Here is a 22,221-nt window from a genome sequence, read left to right as displayed (position 1 = left end):
GTGACTTCGGTTGCTGGGTGAGGAAGATCCCCTGGAGAAGGGAATGGCTACCCACTCCAGTATTCTTGCCTGGGAAATCCCGTGGACAGAGGAGCTTAGTGGGCTACAGTCCATGAGATTGCAGAGTCAGACACAAACTGAGCACGTGTGCACAGGTATATATAAATTACCATTTTTCCTCTCAAGATGTGTGATGTAATGGGATCACACTTACAGGTGATATACTTTTCTATTTGCAGAATGTTTACTGCTTTCTGTACTAGCACTGAACTGCTCTGAATTATATAGTGCTAGTGCTAAGTCTCTTTCAGTCAGGTCTGACTCTTAGCAACCCCGTGAACTGTAGCCCACCAGGCCCTGTGGGATTCTCCAGGCAAGAATACTGGAGTGGGTTGCCATTTCCTTCTCCAGGGGATCTTCCCAACCCAGGGATTAAACTTGGGTCTCCTCATTGCTGGTGGATTCTTTACCAACTGAGCCACCAGGGAAGCTGTTGAGAAAATTATGGTATTTTGCTGATCTTAAAAGTAATATTTGCTTAAATAGGCAAAAGATTTGAAACAGGCACTTCACACAAGATGTCCAAATGGCCAATTAATGTACAAAAAGCTGTTCAGTTTCATCAATCATTAGGAAGATGTATGGTGCAATACCACGACCACTCACCGGAATAGCAAAGATGAAAAGGACAATATCAAAAGTCAGCATGAATGTGGAGCAACTGGAGTCCTGTTCTAGCACTGCTGAGAGTGTACAGCCATCCTGGAAAAGTGGTGATTAAGTAATGAGTAGAGCTGAATATAAGCATACCTATAAACCCATTAATTCTACTTTTTGGCATAGATGCAGAAATAGTTATATATGTTCATAAAAAGATATGTACAAGAATGTTCATAGCACTATTTGTTGTAAACCTAAACTTGAGAAAACCCAAATGTCCATCAGTAGTAAAATGAATGCATTAATGGGGATATAGACCTAGGATGAAATTGGTAGTGAGAATGAATGAAATGTAACTACATAGAACGATATGGATGAATCTTATAAACATGATGCTGAGCACAAGCTACATTCAAAAGAGCATACACTGTGATTCCACTTATACGAAGTTCAAAAACACTCAAATCTCATCTATGATGTAAGAAATCAGGCCAGAGGCACAGGGGGGGCTTCTGGAGTGCCAGTAATGTTTTGTTCAGATCTAGGTACCAGTACATGGTTGTGCTCACTTTATGAAAATTCAACGAGGTATATACTTAGGATTTGTATACTTTTATGTATGTGTGCTTTATTTTAATATTTTATATAAAAGAATAATAAGTACCGTGTTATTTATCTACTGCTGCATAACAAATTATCCCAAAGCTTAGCAGTTTAATAATTATCTCACACAGTCAGAGTGTCATAGATCCAAGAGTAGCTAAGCTGGGCGGTTTTAGCTCAGTCTCTCTCACAAGGTTGCTTTCAACATGTCAGCTGGGGCCTGCAGTCATGTGAAGGCTTGAATGGGCCTGGAGGATCTGCTTCAAGGTGGCTTAGTCTTCTACCTGTTGGCAGACACCTCAGTGAAAGCTGCTTATCTTAGCACAGACTAGAAAAAATAACAGATAACATTTATTTATTTGCTCATTTATTTCTAGCCTGGGATGGGGGCATGAATGATGGGGTTGCAGAGGGAATCCATGTTCTCATTACATTCTTCAGTCACGTGGTCTGCTGTACCTTGGAAAACAAAGTCAGGAAGTTATTCATTTCTCTTCTTCTGACCCAAGCTTATGTTACATTTGAAGCCATGAGTGCAGAGTGGCTTAGCTGCTTGTGGAGAAAATATTTGATAAGAGAGTAAAGAAAGAAGGGAAAAAGAAAATGAACTCTTGGAAGAAATACAACTTAAAGTATCTAAAAAAATGTCATCCCACAACACTTGGGTTGAATGATTGATAATAAAGATATCAATAATACAGTTACAGAATTTAGAGGGTCAGCTACTTAATATACATGGTGGATAAAATAGTTGATTTCAGATCCCTGATGTTTCAGGTGGTGGCACAGAATCCAAGTATAGATTTCTCTGGGGCATTTGAAATTACAGAAGTTAGGGGAAAGGTTAAGACTAGATAGATAGCTTTGTATTTCATTGGATTGGAAGTGATAATTGAAACATTACTTTGGATGAAATAAATGATTTCTGTTAGGAAATCCCATTGACTTCATCAAGTGATTTACAGGGCATCTAGATTATTTGATGTTATCTGTGATGATTTCTTTTCATTCACTGAGGCACTTCTATAGCTTAAGCATGATTTATTTAGATAGTTACACCATTGTCTTTAATATTTTATTGTGTACTTGAAATACAAGTCCCACTATCATATAAAATTAATATCTCTGACTTAAAAGTTATTAGACAATTGTCTAACTCTTCTTATTGATAGTGCTAGATATTTATGTTTCAGTAATATTTATCCTGGGCTTACTTGGATTTCTTTTGATTTGTTGATTTATGGAAATTCACTAAGCTATTTTCCAGTATACTCCTGGGACTGGCAGATAATGGCTTGTGCCTGTTTTATATGGCACATGCTTTTTACACTTTTAAATGGTTGAAAAATTTTAAAAGGAAATTTCATGACACATGAAAATTATATAAAATTTCAATTTCACTATCCATAAATAAAGTTTTATTAGAACACAGCCTTCAGAATGGGAGAAAATAATAGCAAATGAAGCAACTGACAAAGAATTAATCTCAAAAATATACAACCAACTCCTGCAGCTCAATTCCAGAAAAATAAATGGCCCAATCAAAAAATGGGCCAAAGAACCAAACAGACTTTTCTCCAAAGAAGACATACAGGTGGCTAACAAACACATGAAAAGATGCTCAACATCACTCATTATCAGAGAGAAGGCAATGGCACCCCACTCCAGTACTCTTGTCTGGAAAATCCCATGGATGGAGGAACCTGGTAGGCTGCAGTCCATGGGGTCACGAAGAGTCAGACACGACTGAGCAACTTCCCTTTCACTTTTCACTTTCATGCATTGGAGAAGGAAATGGCCACCCACTCCAGTGTTCTTGCCTGGAGAATCCCAGGGACGGGGGAGCCTGGTGGGCTGCTATCTCTGGGGTCGCACAGAGTCAGACACAGCTGAAGCGACTTAGCAGCAGCAGCAGCAGCAAATCAAAACCACAGCGAGGTACCATTTCATGCCAGTCAGAATGGCTGCTATCCAACAGTCTACAAGCCATAAATGCTGGAGAGGGTGTGGAGAAAAGGGAACCTTCTTACGCTGTTGGTAGAAATGCAAACTAGTACAGCCACTATGGAGAACAGTGTGGAGATTCCTTAAAAAATGAGGAGAGAGGTGGGAGGCGGGTTCAGGATTGAGAACTCATGTACACCTGTGGCGGATTCATGTCAATGTATGGTGAAACCAATACAGTATTGTAAAGTAAAATTAAAAAAAATTAAAAAAAGAAAATAATAAAAAATGAATAATAAAAAGTAAAAAAAACAAAAAACAAAACAAAACTGGAAACAGAACTGCCATATGACCCAGCAATCCCATCCCACTGCTGGGCATACACACCGAGGAAACCAGAATTGAAAGAGACACATGTACCCCAATGTTCATCGCAGCACTGTTTATAATAGCCAGGACATGGAAACAACCTAGATGTCCATCAGACGAATGGATAAGAAAGCTGTAGTACATATACACAATGGAGTATTACTCAGACATTAAAAAGAATACATTTGAATCAGTTCTAATGAGGTAGATGAAACTGGAGCCTATTATACAGAGTGAAGTAAGCCAGAAAGAAAAACACCAATACAGTATACTAACGCATATATATGGAATTTAGAAAGATGGTAATGCTAACCCTATATGCGAGATAGCAAAAGAGACACAGATGTATAGAACAGTCTTTTGGACTCTGTGGGAGAGGGAGAGGGTGGGATGATTTGAGAGAATGTCATTGAAACATGTATATTATCATATGTGAAACAGATCGCCAGTCCAGGTTCGATGCATGATACTGGATGCTTGGGGCTGGTGCACTGGGTTGACCCAGAGGGATGAGATGGGGAGGGAGGTGGGAGGGGGGTTCAGGATGGGGAACACATGTACACGCGTGGCGGATTCATGTCAATGTATGGCAATACCACTACAATATTGTAAAGTAATTAACCTCCAATTAAAATGAATACATTTATATTTTTTTAAAAAAAGAACACAGCCACACACAATTTCATTTCTGTGGCTGCTTTTGTGCTACAACAGCAAAGTCAAATAGTTTAAGCAGAGACCATATGGCCTGCAAAGCTCAACATTTACAGAAACAGTTTACAGAAAAAGTTTGGCCCTTTACAGAAAAAGTTTGCTGACCCCTGGTTTATAACCAGCAGTTATGTCATTGATAAACTACTAAAAAGACAAGTATTCAAAAAATGCTTGCCTATTTACACAGATTTAAATAATCCCTATTCTCCTTTCAGGCCTTATTTTTTTATCCTTTGTGTGCACCACTGTTTGTCACAATTTAGCATACTATACATTTTGCTTGTTTCAGTAAACAAGCACAGGCTCCCATGCATCTAGGCTGTAACTTTCCTGAGGGCAGGGATTTTTATCTTTTTTATTTACTTCTGTCTTTCCAGCAACTAGGCACAGCGTAGAAACACAATATGTATTTGCATAGTCATAGTATTTGTTGAATTGAAAAGAAGATTGTGCTGATTGTCCTTTCTTCATCTGTAAACTTGCTTCACTTTGCTCTCCACATTTTAAAAGATGAGTATCCAGGTAATGCAGCAATATCTGATAGCACATTTGATGCTGCTGCTTTGTGTATATCCCTGGGAGGAACAGCATTTATAAATATATATTATATACACATATAAATTTTAACATTATTTTATATCATGATTTAGAATTTTATGATTACTGTATTAGTACTTAATATATACATATTAAAATATATATCTTAAACCTTTATGTCAGTTATTTTAGTTATACATTGAGGTTAATGGGCCTAGTGAAGTGAATGGTGTGGAGTAAGTACCCAAAGGTTGGAGCAGTTGAAGAATTCAGCCAGCTCTTTGGGAAGAGGCTGTTTTATGAAGAAGGGGCATTGTTTAGCACTCTTCTATAACATTTAGAATCCAAACTCTTTTTTCAGGCAGTGAAGTCTTCTATGATTCGACTATTTCTTTCTCTAACCTCTTCTCTCTTTCTTGGCATGCTGAAGCCATACTGAACTTTTAAAAGTTCTTCTAATACCTTAAGCTCCTTTATGTATGGTCTTTTAAAAAAATAAATTATTATGACCCCCTATAGGCTCTAAGTTATATTAGGGCAGGGATCAAATCTGTCTTATTTACCATCATCTCTGCAGTGCTTAGCAAAATTCTGACATTTAGAAGCAGTAACTAAAAATATGTTGAATGCCTACATGTATGATTTACAGGTATGATTTAAAGAGCACTGGACTTGGTGTCAGGACCCCTCAGTTAAAATCCTGTGGAGTGTGTTCCAAATTGTAATCTGGATGCCAGTTAGAGCAGGTGTGTTTGTGAAGTTTTTGAGCTGTACATGTATGAAAGTGTACCAAATTGATGTAAATGTGTTGATGAACTAAAAACAACAATCCTGGGACTCTCCTCCTTACTGATGATGTGAACATGCGTGAGTCAATTTCTTGGAAAGTTAGTTTTATCACTTATCAAAAGTTATTGTTGTGAGCACTCATGAGATGATATATGTGGAATGGCTTTACTGTTGTAGATATACAACATATACCAGTAGAGTCTTTATTATTTGGAGGATGTGGAAGTGAAGAAGATGTAGAGAGGAAGCTCTGAGGAACCCGGTGGAGTAAACTCACCTCTTACAGAAGGCCCTTCAGCAGCTAAAGAGAGCTGGGGCTTTAAGAGACATCATGAAGAGACAATGGATTTCCTCTCAACTCTAGAGTATGCCACAGGGCCCTTAGGCCCACTTTCTCTTCAAAATCGAAAGGACTTTCGGGCTTGGGGAAGAGCAGGAGGCTAGGACTGGCACAGCCTTTAGCAGGATGTCCAGAAATTAATGCAAGTATCTGAGTCCTCCACAGTGGAGGACAGGGAAGTGATGGACCTACCTAATCAGCCATGAGAGAGCCATGTGGCTCGAAAATAAAACCGTCATCAAAATGCTTCTCTACAAATTGAAATGTACCCTTCAGTGTTTCAGAACTAATAAAGAGCTAGACATAATCGAATCTCAGAGGATTACTGAAAGAAGAATCGCCACCAGGATTAGGAGCTTCCAGGGTCTGATTGTCACTGGAAGCTTGGGAAAAGAGGCACAAGCACATTTAAGGACAGCAAAAATGGCAAAGGAAGCTCATAAAGAACTGAGGGCACACATTCCAAACTTAAATAGGACGTGCAACTGATGCTAAAACTTTAAAATCAAATTTAAAAAAATCAGCTCATTAAATATATAGTATTCTACTCTCTGTCTTAAAGTAATATTTACACTTAATAATTACTTTGCCAACAAAGATCTATCTAGTCAAGGCTATGGTTTTTCCAGTAGTCGTGTATGGATGCGAGAGTTGGACTGTGAAGAAAGCTGAGTGCCAAAGAATTGATGCTTTTGAACTGTGGTGTTGGAGAAGACTCTTGAGAGTCCTTTGGACTGCAAGGAGATTCAACCAGTCCATCCTAAAGGACATCAGTCCTGAATATTCATTGGAAGGACTGATGTTGAAGTTGCAACTCCAATACTTTGGCCACCTTATGCGAAGAGTTGACTCATTGGAAAAGACCCTGATGCTGGGAGGGATTGGGGGCAGGAGGAGAAGGGGACAACAGAGGATGAGATGATTAGATGGCATCACCGACATGATGGACATGAGTTTGAGTAAACTCCTGGAACTGGTGATGGACAGGGAAACCTGGTGTGCTGCAGTCCAAGGGGTCGCAAAGAGTCGGACATGACTGAGCGACTGAACTAAACTGAATGTATTGAACCAGATCAACCACCAAAACTACACTGAACCTAGACATTTAGGGGAATGAAAATCTTTGTTACCCTCCTCACAGGTCCTGTTCACTGTTTATTTGTTGTTACATTGAACTGTTCTCATTTAATCTTCCCTTAAAGTCTGTGAAATTAGGACTACCAATAATAATTGCATTATGGGTGAAAAAACGGAGGCTTGGAGAGGTTAAATCCCTTGCTCAAGGCCACATAGCTAGTAATTGGCAAGGCAGTCTCAAACCCTGGGACACATGGTGGCAAAGCTTACGCTCTGACCTGGTGGGGGAACCCTTGTCAGGAATGCGTGAAACCTGCCGTTATTTAAGATGCCACAGTTCTGGAAATTTGCTCAGTGCCAGAATGCCTGCCTGATATAAGAAATTAATACCACAGAGAAGAAATCCTGAAAACTATAGACTTAATGAATCTTACTTGAATGTACAAGAAGAAAGTAGTAGCATCTGTAATGTTGTTACTCGACTGTAAGCTCCAGAAAAGCAGATGGTGTGTCTTTCATTTGCCATGTTTCTCTGAAGTAGGGTTTCTTAACTTGGATATTGTTGACATTTTGGATCAGATAATTCTGTATTGTGGGGGACTGTTCTGGAAACTGTGGAATATTTAGCAGTATCCTTGGCCTCAACCCCTGAAATGTTAGTAGCATCCCTCCCCAGTTTTGACAAGCAAAAATATCTTTCATGTGTGTGTGCGCTGTTGTGTCTGACTCTTTGCAGCCCCAAGGACTATAGCCCATGAGGCTCCTCTGTCCATGAGATTTTTCAGGCAAGAATACTGGAGTGGGTTGCCATTTCCTCCTCCAAGGGATCTTCCTAACCCAGGGATCAAACCTGTTTCTCCTGCATTGGCAGGTGAATTCTTTACCACCACGCCAGCCTCTCAAATATCTGTAGATAATGCCAAACGTCTCTTGGGGAGAAAATTACCTTCAGTTGACAACAACTGCCCTTTTAAAGAGTAGAACAGCACCTGGCAAGTAAAAGACCCCCATTATTTTTTTAACTGACTGAAGATAGGAATGAACAATGTTCCACAAAGTAAACAAAATGACTAGAGCAAACCTTGGAAAAGTTTTTGAACTTTAACAGTTATGTATTTTTATATGCATTAGAAAAATATAACATTGAATTTGTGATTTCACATAGTATTTTACAGGATAAGGCTAAAGTGAATGGTGAAGTTTAAAAAAATGACTTCATTGAAGGAAACCTGAAGTGAAGACAATAAATGCATTTAGCAAAAATCAGTAAATCAACTAAGGTGGTATGTAAGTGACTGAAGTATGATTCATTGATCTATATACTAAGGAAAACTTAGGCAAAAAGAGTGTCCTGAACATACTTGGTATGAGAGCCTCCTCTAAGTCTGGCCACTAGAGCTCTCATTGGGAATGATCTGTGTCCTGCACAACCTAGACACAGACGTAGAAGACAAATCACTTACCCTCTGAAAAGTGTAGTCTGATGGACACTGTAAGGTATGCACATCTGTATAAGATAGCACCTAAGTTCCACATTGTCTTAGCTCAAAGGAAAAGAGATGACTTCCTGTTCATGGAATGAGGAAAGGCTTCACTACCAATAGTAAGGGATGAATGGGATTTTAGTAGGTATGGATAATGCAGAGAAGAACAGAGGCATAGAATTGCAACGGTTTAAAGCATACTTTTGGGATGAGTAGAGGCCGGTTTGGCTGGAATGTAGGGTGACTGCTAATGAAGGTGGAACCTGCTTGTCGAGAATGTTTAATACCAGGCTGGGTAAACCCATGGAACAGTGATTTTTATTTAGATTTGTTAATGTCTGGCTAAAAGCTGCTATGTTGTTGTTTTTAAGTATGTTGCCATTACTTTAAGAAATCAGCTTAACCCTGGCAACAGGAGAAGCAGAGTAGTAACCTGGGACTGGGGGAATCCAGGGTTTATTGTCAGTAGGTGGTAAACTCCATACCTCTGTCAGGAAATTGTCTTCTTTAAAACAAAGTTCGGGTCTTTGGAAGTTTATTGCTGGAACACTAGGTGAGTCAACTGACAGTTACCTCCTTGGTTTCATCTTCCTCTGGAAGAGAGTTGCCTCTGAAACCTGTTCTTTCCACCATGTTGACCTCTGGAGAGGCCAGTCCTCTTGAAAGTCCTAGCTTAGGCCTCAAAGCCTTTTGTGGTTCCCCGAGCACAACTGAGAATGGCTTGATTCTTTGCAAAAAGACTATTAAATATTAAAGAACAAACAGGAAATAAAGTACAAGAAGTCTCGCCAGTCAAATCTCCTCTTTTCCCTACTGCTGCCACTCAGAACTTCTTGAAATCCAAGTGTAGCCATGTGACTCCCTGGCTTAACACTTGAATAGCTTCTCGTCTCTACAGGGGTTGCATTTTAGTGTATTTACCGTTATGTGTTTTTTTTCTAGAGTGAGAAAAGTTTTGTGATTCTCTTTACATAATGCTTATTTTATGTGTCCGACTTAAAAGAGTCCTTTAAGGAGGACTTAAAAATTGAGTTGATACCGGGAAGGGTGAAGGACCTTCCTGTGAATATGTAGGAGAGTTCAGCTCTTTCCCAAAGCCTTCTCAGAATAGCTAATCAGAAGGGTCAGGGCTCACTAACCTCTGCTTTCCAATGAAGTTTCTAGGCTCCCTCAAGGAGAAATCCCAGTAAGTGGGACTACAGCCCTCTACCTCAATTCACCCTGAAGACTTTGGCCCTAACCCATTTTATATATTAGTGTTCTGCATAAGATTTTGTGAGCGTGATCTGATGCTTTAAGTAAAAGGTGGGGTGAGGAAAAATCATTAGATGGTTTTTCAAGTTCCTTTTGGCTCCAAAATACTCTGAGAATCAACCCCCTTGACTTCTTTCTGGATTCACTGTTACTTTTGTTCTGTACAATTAATGCCTTGTTAGATAGTAATGAAATCTCAGAGCTGCAAGAGGTTTTAGCAGTTATCTTCTGTGGGTTCCCAAACTGAGCTCACAAGAATAGAACTCCTAAGAAATACTGATTGCTTACGAAAAGGATTGTATAGCCAAGTACATGGAGAGAGTATACTTTTGTCACATTGTTTATTAGCATTTTTAAGGCTCTGAAAAGTTTTATAATAAACCCATTTAACCTTAAGATAGCATTTCTTCCATTTATTTGATCAGAGCCTTGTTTTTGAATAATGTACCTTTTAACATCCTGTGGACATCAACTTGGGAAACAGTCTTCTAATTCTGCCCCTTCCTTTTGCAAGGAACTTGAGATAGAAATAATTTTCCAGTGTTGTACAACTAGTTATCAGGTTTTAGTCACGTATTTATTCCCTGAGTGTCCCTATTTCATATACACTTTCTTTCTTTCCCAGCTTTATTTGAGATATAATTGATATATAACATTGTATAAGTTAAAGTTGTACAATGTGATGATTTGATTCATAAATATATTGTGAAATGATAGCCACAATAAAGGTTAGTTAGCTGATCCGTCACCTCACATAGTTAGAATTTTTTTGTGTGATGTATTGAGAACATTTAAGGTCTATTTGCTTAGCATTTTTCAAATATACAGTAAGTATTGATAACTGTAATCATCATACTCTATATTACGTCCCCAGAAATTACTCATCTTAAAATTGAAAGTTTGTACCTTTTGACCATCTTCACCCACTCTTACCACTACCCCTGCCCCCACCCCTTGCCACCACCATTCTACTCTCTATTTTTGTAAGTTTTTTTTTTTTTTCAGATTCTACACAGAAGTGAGATTGTACAGTATTTGTTTTTTGGGGTCTGCCTTATTTCACTTAGCCTAATGCTCTCAAAGATTCGTCCATGTTGTCACAGATGTTAGAATTCCCTTTCTTATGACTAATAATATTACTGTGTGTGTGCTTGCACATGCATTTCTTTATCTCTTCACCTGTTGGTAGACGTTTAGGTATTTCCATGTTTACACTATTATAAATGATGCTGCAGTGAACATGGTGGTACAAAAATCTCTTCAAGATAGTGATTTCTTTTCCTTCACCTATATACCCCAAAGAGGAATTGCTAGATCGCATGTTATTGCTGTTTTTTATTTTCTTGAGGAACTTCCATACTCCTTTCTCCAGTGGCTATACAAGGTTAAATTTGCATTAGCAGTGTCCAAGGGTTCCCTTTTCTCCATATTCTCACTAGCATTTGTTATCTCTCATATTTCTTTAAGTAGGCATAGTAACAGGTGTGAGGTGTGATGTTCCATTGTATTTTTGTAATGTACAATATTGTGTTGACTTCTGCCATACAACAATGTGAATCAGCCACAAGTATACATATGTCCCCTCCCTCTTGAACCAACTCTCCCACCCCTCATTGTGGTTTGATTTGCATTTCTCTCAGGATTAGTGATGGAGAAGGCAATGGTACCCCACTCCAGTACTCTTGCCTGGAAAATCCCATGGATGGAGGAGCCTGGTAGGCTGCAGTCCATGGGGTCACGAAGAGTCGGACATGACTGAGAGACTTCACTTTGACTTTTCACTTTCATACACTGGAGAAGGAAATGGCAACCCACTCCAGTGTTCTTGCCTAGAGAATCCCAGGGATGGGGGAGCCTGGTGGGCTGCTGTCTGTGGGGTCGCACAGAGTCGGACACGACTGAAGTGACTTAGCAGCAGCAGCAGGGTTAGTGATTTGAACACCTTTTCATGTACTTCTTGGCCATTTGTGTATTTTCTTTTCAAAGATGTTTATTTAGATCCATTGCCCATTTAAAATTTGATTGTTTTCTGCTGTTGAGTTGTATAAGTTCATTGTATAGTTTGAATATTAACCCTTTGTTGGATATGTGGTTTGCAAATAAACTCTCCCATTCCTTTGGTTGCCTTTTCATTTTGTTGATCATTTCTTTTCTATACAGAAGCTTCTTAGATTGATGTAGTCTCATTAATTTGTGATTTTTTTGGCCTGTTTTTTCCCCTTTGTTTTCTTTTTTTTCCCCTTTGTTTTCTTCTAGGACTTTTTATAAGTTCAAGTCTTACATTTAAGTCTTTAGTTTATTTAAAGTTAATTTTTGTCCATGGTGTAAGGGAGGAGGTCCATTTCCAATTTTTTTTAATGTGAATATCTAGTTTTCCGAGAATCATTTGTTAAAGAGACTGCTTTTCCCCCATTGAGTGTTTTCGGCTCCCTTGTCAAATATTGGTTGACTTTATATGCTTGGATTTATTTCTGGACTCAGGATTCAGTTTTTTTGGTCTATTTGTCTTTTTTTTTTTATGCTAGTACTTCTAGGCTGTTTAATTTGTTGGTGGGTAATTGTTCATAGTAGTCTCATGATCCTTTGTATTTATTTGGATCTTCATTTTTTTAATTGATCTAGCTAAAAATTTGTCAGTTTTGTTCATCTTTTCAATGAACCAGCTTTTAGTTTTGTTAATCTTTTCTGTTGTTTTCCTATTCTTTATTTTATTTATTTCTGCTCTAATAGTATTTAATTCATCTATTAATTCTGGGCTTAGTTTGTTCTTCTTTTACTAATTTGTTTATGGCTAAAGTTCGGTTGTTCTTTTGGGTTTTTTTTTTCTTTTATAAATTTACCACTATAAACATTTTAGAACTACTTTTGTTGCATCTGATGGGTTTTCTTGTATTTCAGTTTTTGTATGTCTCAAGATTTGTTTTATTTACTTTGGTTGGTCAGGAAGATGTTTAATTTCCATGTACTTAAAATTTTTCTTGCTTTCTTCTAGTTATTGATTACTAACTTCATAACATTGTGTTTGTAAAAGGTGCTTGATATAATTTCTGCCTTCTTGAATTTGTTGAAACTTATTTTTTGGCCTACCATATGATCAATCCTAGAAAAAGTTTCTCTGTTCTTGAGAAAAATGCGTATTCTGCTACTGTTGGATAGAATGCTCTCTGTCTGTCTGATCTATTTAGTCTGTAGTGTAGTTAAAATCCACTGTTTCCTGATTGATTCTCTATTTGGATGATACATCCATTGTTGAGAGTGGGATATTAAAGTCAGCACATGTTACTGTATTGCTGTTTGTTTCTCATTCTATTTGTAGTAGTACTTGCTTTATATATTTAAGTGCATCTAACATTGGGTGCATAAGCATTTACAGTTGTTATATCTTCTTGATGAAATTGACTCCTTTTTCTTTATATAATGGCCTTCTTTGTCTCTCATGACCATATTTAGCTTAAAGTCTACCTTGTCTGATCTAAATATAGTTATCCCTGCTTTCTTTTGGTTTCTACTTGCTTGGAATACCTATTTCCATCCCTTCGCTTCATCTTATATGTGTCCTTAAAAGTAAAGCGAATCTCTTGTAGACAGCATATCATTGAAATCTTGTTTTTTATCCACTCAGCTGTTTTTGATTGGAGAATTTAACCCATTTACGTTTAAAGTAATTATTGCTAGATATTACCATTTTATTCTATTGAATTCTTCAGTTATTGTATTCCTCAGCTCTACGATTTCTGTTTTTCAGAAGGAGACTCACAGACTTAGAGGACAAACTTATGGTTGGGGGGGAAGGAAAGGAGGGAGGGATAGTTAAGGAGTTTTGGATGGACATGTACACACTACTAGATTTAAAATGGATAACCAACCAGGACCTACTGTATAGGATATGGAACTCTCCTCAATGTTATGTGGCAGCCTGGATGGGAGGGAAGTTTGTGGAAGAATGGATACATGTGTGTGTATGTATGGCTGTGTTCCTTTGCTGTTCATTGAAACTATCACAACATTGTTTGTTAATCGGCTATACCCCAGTACAAAATAAAAAGTTAAAAAAAAAAAAAACAAAACAGTGGATACTTCCATCAATCCCCAAAAGATCCTGGTTTTCTTTTATGGTTTCTATTTACTTCTTTAACTTTTTGTTTTGTTCATGTACTATTGTCCTGATTTTCTTTAGTTGTCAATATATTCTTGTAGTTCACTGAAAGTTCTTGAAGAGGATTTTTTCTGAATTCTTTTTTCAGACAGCGTATAGACCTCTGTTTCATTAGGGTCAGTTGTTGTAACTTTTAGTTTCTTTTGGTGATGTCATGTTTACCTGTTTGTTTCATGATTCCCTGCATTGGTGTCTGTGCATTTGTTTAAGCAGTCTCCTCCTCCAGACTTTACAGGTTCACTTCTGTAGAGAAAGACCTTCACCACTCATGATAGCTTTCAGCTGCATGTCAGCTGGTAGCTTCCACAGTCAGCAGGGCTTGCACTTGGAATCTCATTGGGTGAGGCCATTGCCTATGCTCTGAGGTTGGGGGAAATGCCACTGACTGGGCTCCACTGTTGGGTAGGCCTATTGGCTGGGCTCCAAGTTCAAGCAGAACTACTAGGTGACCATCTCCCTGTTTGGGTGGGGCTACTGGTTTTGCTCAGCAGTGAGATGGGACCACTATCTGAGTTCTGATATCACCTCCAGTTGGGTAAGGTCCCAGATTGTGTTTGTTGGTAGGGTGGTGCCACTGGTTCAATTCCATGATTGAGCAGGACTATGGGTTGGTTCAGCAGTCATGCCTTGTTGTGTGGGATCTCAGACTGCACTCCACAACCCAATGGTATTGCTGGATGGATTTTATGTTTAAGCAGGGCCCCAGGCAGGACAGAGTGTTTTCACATGGCTTCAGGTTGTGCTTCAGGATTAGGTGGGGCCATAGACACTGCCATGAAGTTGAACAAGGCTGCATGCTGCTGAGCTTCCTTGTTGGGCGGGACTGCAAGCTACCCTTCTTCATTGGACAAGATTACTATCTGGGCTTCCTGCATGGGCAAGACCACAGGCTGTTTCCAGCAAGTGAGCAGGGCCATAGGCTGGGCTCCTCTGCTTATCAGGGTTGTAGGGCTAGGCTCCATGGCTGAGTTGGGAGTGTAGGCTCTGCTCTGCCTCTCTAGCAGTCCCATAGGCTGGGTTCTCCTGTTGCCCAGGGTCACTGTTCCAGCTCCCTGGTTTTGTGGGGCCAGTGGTTATACTCAGCAATTGGGCAGGACTACTAGCTTGGCTGTCTGACCAGTCGGGGCTGTAAGATGAGTTTATGGCTGCTCTGGTTCCCCAGCCAGGCTTCCTGGAAGGAGAAACTGGAGGGTATGCTCAGCACTTCAGCAGGACTAGGCATTTGCTTGCCTTCATGGGCTGGATGGTAGAAGAGGTTCCACTGATCGTAGATCCAGATCAAGTAGAACTACCACCTGAGCTCTCTAGTCAGAAGGGGCCACCTGCTTAGCTCTGCAAATGGCCAGATCTGCTGGCCAGGATCTTTGCTAAGGCATGGATATGAGCAGAAATGCCATTTGCCAAGGCCTGAGCACTGTTTGCTTTGAGCCCCACCCCCTTCTCCATCTCTTTCCAATTCCCAGTAGTCAAGCAGCAGATTGCTCCAGTGATCTCCATAAGGCAAGACCTGAGTGGGCCTCCTGGGAAGTGTCCTATATGGTAGGGGAGCTGGATGCCCACCCTTGGCTCTCTTTTCCCAGTATGGAATCCATATTCCTCTCCTCCCTCCAGGGAGGAGCGTGATGTGGTCAGGGTGGATCCAGTCCATTCACCCTTCTCATGTGGTCCTGCTCAGTCTCTGTTGTCCAGCAGGGTGCTTCAGCCTAGCATCTTCACAATGGGTATATGCACATTTTCTGTGCATAGTTGCTAGTGGGTCTTCTTTTCTTTTGAGGGGAACTGAAATTGGGAATGATCTATGTGGCCAGGTTGATGACATTACTCTCTTCTATATGTTTGACTTAAGCAGGTTATATATTCCTTAACATAGTGATAAATTACGTCTTAGAATTGTGCCTCTCTGGTGCTTAGCTCCATATTGGGAATTTGACAAGTGAACAGTAAATGTGTGGTAGTTTTGTGATTAAACCTTGTAAGAAAATGAAGCCATTGTGGTATAAATTAGCTTCTGTGTGTGTATTTTCCTAAAGAAACAGAATTGCTGCTCCTCCATGCATACCTGCATTTGCAGTATGTATTTTTCTCTTCCAAAGTTTCTGTTGTCAGTAGCTCACAGTTATTATTGATTCATGCTGTTTACTGGTAGTAATTCTGTGGGCTGCTTTGCCGGAGGGATAATTTGATTAGAGGTACTGCTGTTTGACACCATTCAGGAAAATGTTACACTCTAAAGGGTATTGGATTTGTCACAGAGTGACGCTGAAGAGAAACCAGGGATAGACAGGGATAACACTCTAGCCTTGTTATTAAAATTGAGCCTTTTGGCATTTTTGGCCACCTTTTTTTTGTTGATATCCCTGCTTTCCTATGAAAGAAGCATGTGACCAATTTGATTACTTTTATTTGGCAAGGGCAGAAACTAATGCCAGATAAACAAGGTCATAGCCAACTGATATGGAGCCCATGTGTTCCAGAATACAGTGTTTCCATCTTCTGAGGTTAGATATCAGCTTTATTTATATAAGGGGGCAAGATTGGAAAGCACTGAAATGAAATGCTCATGTTGACAACATCAGTTTTAATGGAACTTGAATCTGACTGTGTGTGTGCTGTGTTTTGCAGAGGGATTCATCATCCAAGGATCTACCGGAGACCACAGGAAAACATGGGAAGTAAGTCTCTCTTCACTTTTAAATAATTTAGATTCTCTCTACAGTAATCCACTATATACAGGAAATTAGATTTGCAACTCACTAAAGTTTTTTTTTCTTTTGTGGACAACTAAATTGTGTTTCTGGTTAGTGTTAGAAAGGTTTTGTCTGAAGCAGTGTTGTGCAGAGACAGGTTGCTCACTGGAAAGGGTCTTCCCCCCCGCAACGCCCCCCAACACCTGCTCTTTTCTGAACATCTCTTAGTACAGGGAGAGAAGGCTCAAACTTGATATTATATAAACCTGCCCTGATCTCTGCTGCTTTACAACTCATAGCAAAGTTACCCATATGCTGCTAGTGATTTCTAAGGCCTTATTGATAATAACATAAACAAAAATATGATTGTACTATGCAACTAATGATAGTAGGAAAAAAAATCACCTGTGAGGTTGACTTAAATGGCTTTGGTTGCCTGTAAAGTGTTAAAGACTGGAATTAAGACCCATTAGATGAATTCTTTTTGTCCATTTTTCATTTCTCATAAGGCTGTTATATGGGCAGTTGACAACAAACAAATTTAAGATTATTTCTTTGTTAACCAGCCACTGCAGTGACTTGATGATAAATTCTAATCAACATAGGTCATGAAATCTGATGTTATGAAGGACCTCAAAGGAAGAGTTGGTGTTGGGTAGTATAATGAGAAGAGTACTTGGCAGAGAGTCAGAGTCCTGAATTCAAGTTCTAACTCTGTTATTTTGATCAACTCCTCTCATTGCTCTAAACTTGTTTGTTCATCTCTGTTCAGTTCAGTTCAGTTGCTCAGTCATGTCCAACTCTGTGACCCCATGGACTGCAGCACACCAGGTTGCTGTCCATCACCAACTCCCGGAGCTTACTCAAACTCATGTCTATCGAGTTGATGATGCCATCCAACCATCTCATCTTCTGTCATCCCCTTCTCCTCCCACCTTCAATCTTTCCCAGCATCAGGATCTTTTCCAGTGAGTTAGTTCTTCACATCAAGTGGCCAAAGTATTGGCCTTTCAGCTTCAGCATCAGTCCTTCCAATGAATATTCAGAACTGGTTTCCTATAGGATACACTGGTTGGATCTCCTCACAATCCAAGGGACTCTCAAGAGTCTTCTCCAACACCACAGTTCAAAAGCATCAATTCTTTGGCACTCACCTTTCTTTACAGTCCAACTCTTACATCCATACATGACTACTGGGAAAACCATAACTTTGACTAATTGGACCTTGGTTGGCAAAGTAATATCTCTGCTTTGTAGTATGCTGTCTAGGTTGGTCATAGCTTTTCTTCCAAGGAGGAAGCATCTTCTCATTTCATGGCTGCAATCACCATCTGCAGTGATTTTGGAGTCCCCCAAAATAAAGTCTGTCACTGTTTTTATTGTTTCCCCATCTATTTGCCATGAAGTGATGGGACCAGATGCCATGATCTTAGTTTTCTGAATGTTGAGTTTTAAGCCAGCTTTTTCACTCTCTTCTTTCATTTTCATCAAGAGGCTCTTTAGTTCTTCTTTGCTTTCTGCCATAAGGGTGTGTCATCTGCATATCTGAGGTTATTGATATTTCACCTAGCAGTCTTGATTCCAGCTTGTGTTTCATCCAGCCTGGAATTTTGCATGATGTACTCTGCATATAAGTTAAATAAGCAGAGTGACAATATACAGCCTTGACATACTCCTTTCCCGATTTGGAACCAGTGTTGTTCCATGTCCAGTTCTAACTGTTGCTTCTTGACCTGCATACAGCTTTGGTGGTCTGGTACAGTCAGCAAAAACAAGACCAGGAGCTGACTTTATCTCAGATCATGAACTCCTTATTGCAAAATTCAGACTTAAATTGAAGAAAGTAGGGAAAACCAGTAGATCATTCAGGTATGACCTAAGTCAAATCCCTTATGCTTATACAGTGGAAGTGACAAATAGATTCACGGGATTAGATGTGATAGACAGAGTGCCTGAGGAACTATGGACAGAGGTTTGTGACATTGTACAGGAGACAGTAATCAAGACCATCCCCAAGAAAAAGAAATGCAAAAAGGCAAAATGGTTGTCTGAGGAGGCCTTAGAAATATCTGAGAAAAGAAAAGAAGCTAAAAGCAAAGGAGAGAAAGAAAGATATACCCATTTGAATGCAGAGTTCCAAAGAATAGAAAGGAGAGATAAAAATGCATTCATCAGTGATCAATGCAAAGAAATAGAAGAAAACAATAGAATGGGAAAGACTAGGGAACTCTCCAAGAAAATTAGAGATAGCAAAGGAACATTTCATGCAAAGATGGGCACAATAAAGGACAGAAATGGTATGGACCTAACAGAAGCTGAAGATATTAAGAAGAGGTGGCAGGAATACACAGAAGAACTATACAAAAAAGATCTTAATGACTCAGATAACCACAATGGTGTGATCACTGGAATGTGAAGTCAAGTGGGCCTTAGGAAACATCACTATAAATAAAGCTAGTGGAGGTGATGGAATTGCAGCTGAGCTATTTCAAATCCTAAAAGATGATGCTGTGAAAATGCTGCACTCAATATGCCAGCAAATTTGGAAAATGTAGCACAGGCCACAGGACTGGAAAAGGTCAGTTTTCATTCCAATCCCAATGAAGGGGAATGCCAAACAATGTTTAAACTGCAACACCATTGCACTCATCTCATACACTAGCAAAGTAATGCTCAAAATGCTCCAACCCAGGCTTCAACAGTATGTGAACCATGAACTTTCAGACATGCAAGCTGGATTTCAAAAAGGCAGAAGAACCAGAGATCAAATTGCCAGCATCTTCTGCATCATTGAAAAAGCAAGAGAGTTCCAGAAAAACATCTACTTCGGCTTTATTGACTATGCCAAAGCCTTTGACTGTTCATCTCTGTGGTGGGATTAATAACATAGCACACTGTTAACCTCAGAAGGCTGTGGCTGGCATAATGTGAGAATATATATGAAAGCATGTTGAAAACACTAATGTATAATGGAAGAATGCAGAGGTCTCTGCTCATTGCTGTCCTTGTTGAAGATGTAGATCTTCATTGGTTCTGTCATTCAGTAGTTAAAATGAAGTTATTTGATCACATGCCTCTGTAGGCAGGAAGCCTGGGACTAGGGTGTGTTAGAGATAGAGTGGTTCCTTCTGTTTGTGTTCTATGCATCTTTCTTACCCCACACCAGTCTGGGCCCTGGTAGGCAGCCCCAAGGATTATAGATGGAAAATATCTTCCTGAACCTTGACGAATGAGCTTTTGTGTGTTTTCTCCAGCACTCCCTCAGGGATTCTGGTTCTGTCCCCACCTTCACAAAAGATACCTATCTCTGATAGTTTTGAAAAATTTTAAAACCTGAATACATTTTTTTTTAATGGTCAAAGTTCTAGAACTAATCTATGCCAGGTCCTAACTCCAGCATCAACTATCAACAGAACCTTCCAGCGTAACTGGATTCATGGTTTGATTTTCACTTTCTTTCAAGCTTCAAGTGGATTTGGAGAATACTGTGATTCTTGGTTTTCATCATGGCCCTGTAGTGAAGAGAGCTGCACTGACACAGGGCAACATACTCCTCCTTGTTTCCCTTCTTCCTTTTTAGAATAGTCATCAAATCATTATCAGTAAGTGCTTGCTTTAAAAGATGCCTCAGCAAGTGTCCGTTTACATGGTCAGGCAGTTAATAGAGTTCTTGCTAAAGGATAGGGCTTGTTAGTGTAATCTGCAAAGATGGAGAGGTTTCCAACCCAGAGATGAGATAAGAGAAGCACTTCCAAAAACGCTACTTTTACAAACACATGACAGCTTGTAATAGCAGCATTTTGACTATTTGTGTGAGCACTTTGAAAACATCCTTAACATCCTGAATCACAAAGAATCTATCCTTGACACTCTAAGCTTTAGTTTGTCTGATTATACTTGTTAATTGCTGACTGTGTTAGTGAGGAGAAAAAAAAGATGCTACTGTGTGCTCTTTTTTTTTTTTTTTTTCTGGCCATGTACAATGAAGTTTTTACTGGCTTTAGCAACGGTTCTCACAAACATAGCTCAATGTGTCATACAAAGCGACAGCAGAAGAAAATACCAAAAAGACATGTCATTAGCCTCATTAATTAAGGAGCCACGAAAACAAAGAACACAGCTGGGAAACCATACAGTATAGATGAAAAATTAAATTGAGGTCAACTTCTTTTAGTATTCTTTGATGTTGGATGAAGAAATTATTTATAGATGTGTTAGAAGAATCCTTCTTTTGCTTATATGATATGGAAAAATTCATAGTCTTACAAATGGTGGAGGGGATGAGAACAGACTTGTGTGAATCATTTCTCAGTAGACCATCAGCAGTGTCCATTGTATGTGGCATTGAAATTCCATTTACCATATAGAGATTTAGTATTTAAGTAGGGTTTAGTTTTTATGATTCTTATGAATATATAATTATTTTGGTATTAACAAGTATCTGTAGAGTTCATAACTCATAGATATTTCTCCATTATCTTACTTGAGTTGTGAGAGCACCCTGTAGTATAAATATGGATTATTATCTTCATTTTATGTAGTATAAAACATAGCGTCATGAGAGAAAGTCTTATCTAAAGTCTGCAGTTTATGAATGAAGAGTCAGAAGGCAAACATAGGTCTCCTTATGTCATAGGCAGTTTTCATTTTCTTCCAATAAACTGTATTCTGAGCACCCTAGTCATCAGCTGTGTATAAAGTCGATTAAAAACTTAGGAACTATCTTACGGTGTGAAAGAAAATATTTTCTTAAGACTATGTTCTCACAGTATCCTGTGGGGGTGGGAGGAGAGGAAAGGAGAAATGGCTGGGAGAAATGAAGTTATTTGAAGTTCATCCTTATTTATGGTAACAGCTAAAGGAAGTTCATCCTCATTTATGGTAACAGCTAAAACATCTGTGTCACATGGTGGAGTGCCTCAAATATCAAAATCCTCTGAGCAGCAGTGGTCCCTGGCTGTGGTAACTCAAAGGCAGCAGCACTGATTGACAGTCACCAAGTTAAAGTAACAAGAAATTCAACTCAGAAGGTTGCTGTACACAACACACAGTGGGAGGTCCCCAAAGTAAGGGACCTAAGACACCACTTCCATGGTGAAAGTCACCCTGCTTGATCGATAGGTTTTGTCTCTGTGGTTTTTCATAACACAGAGAATACAATACACTGTGGAACACCAGAACAGTATGTAGTCAACAAGGAAAGATGCTGTTACAAAAAAAAGAACAGCATGTATAAATTAAATTATGTGTAAGATTTTAGTAGAGAATGAACATTTTCACAAAGAAAATATGAGAATTTTACAAAGGTGCACGTTTAGGCTTACCAGATATTATGTACCAGAAGTATCTGTAGTCATCTTCAGATAGACATTAAAACTTTATCCTACCTTTTCATCCTCTTCCCCCACCCCCCAGCCACTGAATAACTGCTACATTCATGATAAAATGACAAAGGTCTCAGTTCTCCACAAAGCAATTTCTTGGGAGTTTTCTTGCTAAAAAATTTGAGGGTTTTTGTTACACAGCTTGAGTAGAATTTGATTTTTAGTCATACCTATTTTCCCTCAGATTTTTTTCTATGTCAGAACACACTTCTCTTACTGCATA

At 39.2% G+C, this 22,221-nt stretch overlaps 1 protein-coding gene across 1 annotated transcript in view; it reads left to right on the top strand.

The window, feature by feature from the left end:
* Positions 1–22,221, top strand: part of PRRG1 (proline rich and Gla domain 1) — a 118,730-nt gene that overhangs the window by 34,222 nt on the left and 62,287 nt on the right. The window contains exon 2 of the mRNA XM_070289894.1: positions 16,550–16,599. Within this exon, the coding sequence (XP_070145995.1) occupies positions 16,593–16,599 (7 nt within the window). The 5' untranslated portion in view covers positions 16,550–16,592. The remainder of the gene's footprint in view (positions 1–16,549; positions 16,600–22,221) is intronic.

This window comes from Ovis canadensis, chromosome X (genome assembly GCF_042477335.2).
Source record: "Ovis canadensis isolate MfBH-ARS-UI-01 breed Bighorn chromosome X, ARS-UI_OviCan_v2, whole genome shotgun sequence".
NCBI classification, from domain to species: Eukaryota; Metazoa; Chordata; class Mammalia; order Artiodactyla; family Bovidae; genus Ovis; species Ovis canadensis.
This window is presented reverse-complemented; position numbering and strand designations above follow the sequence as displayed.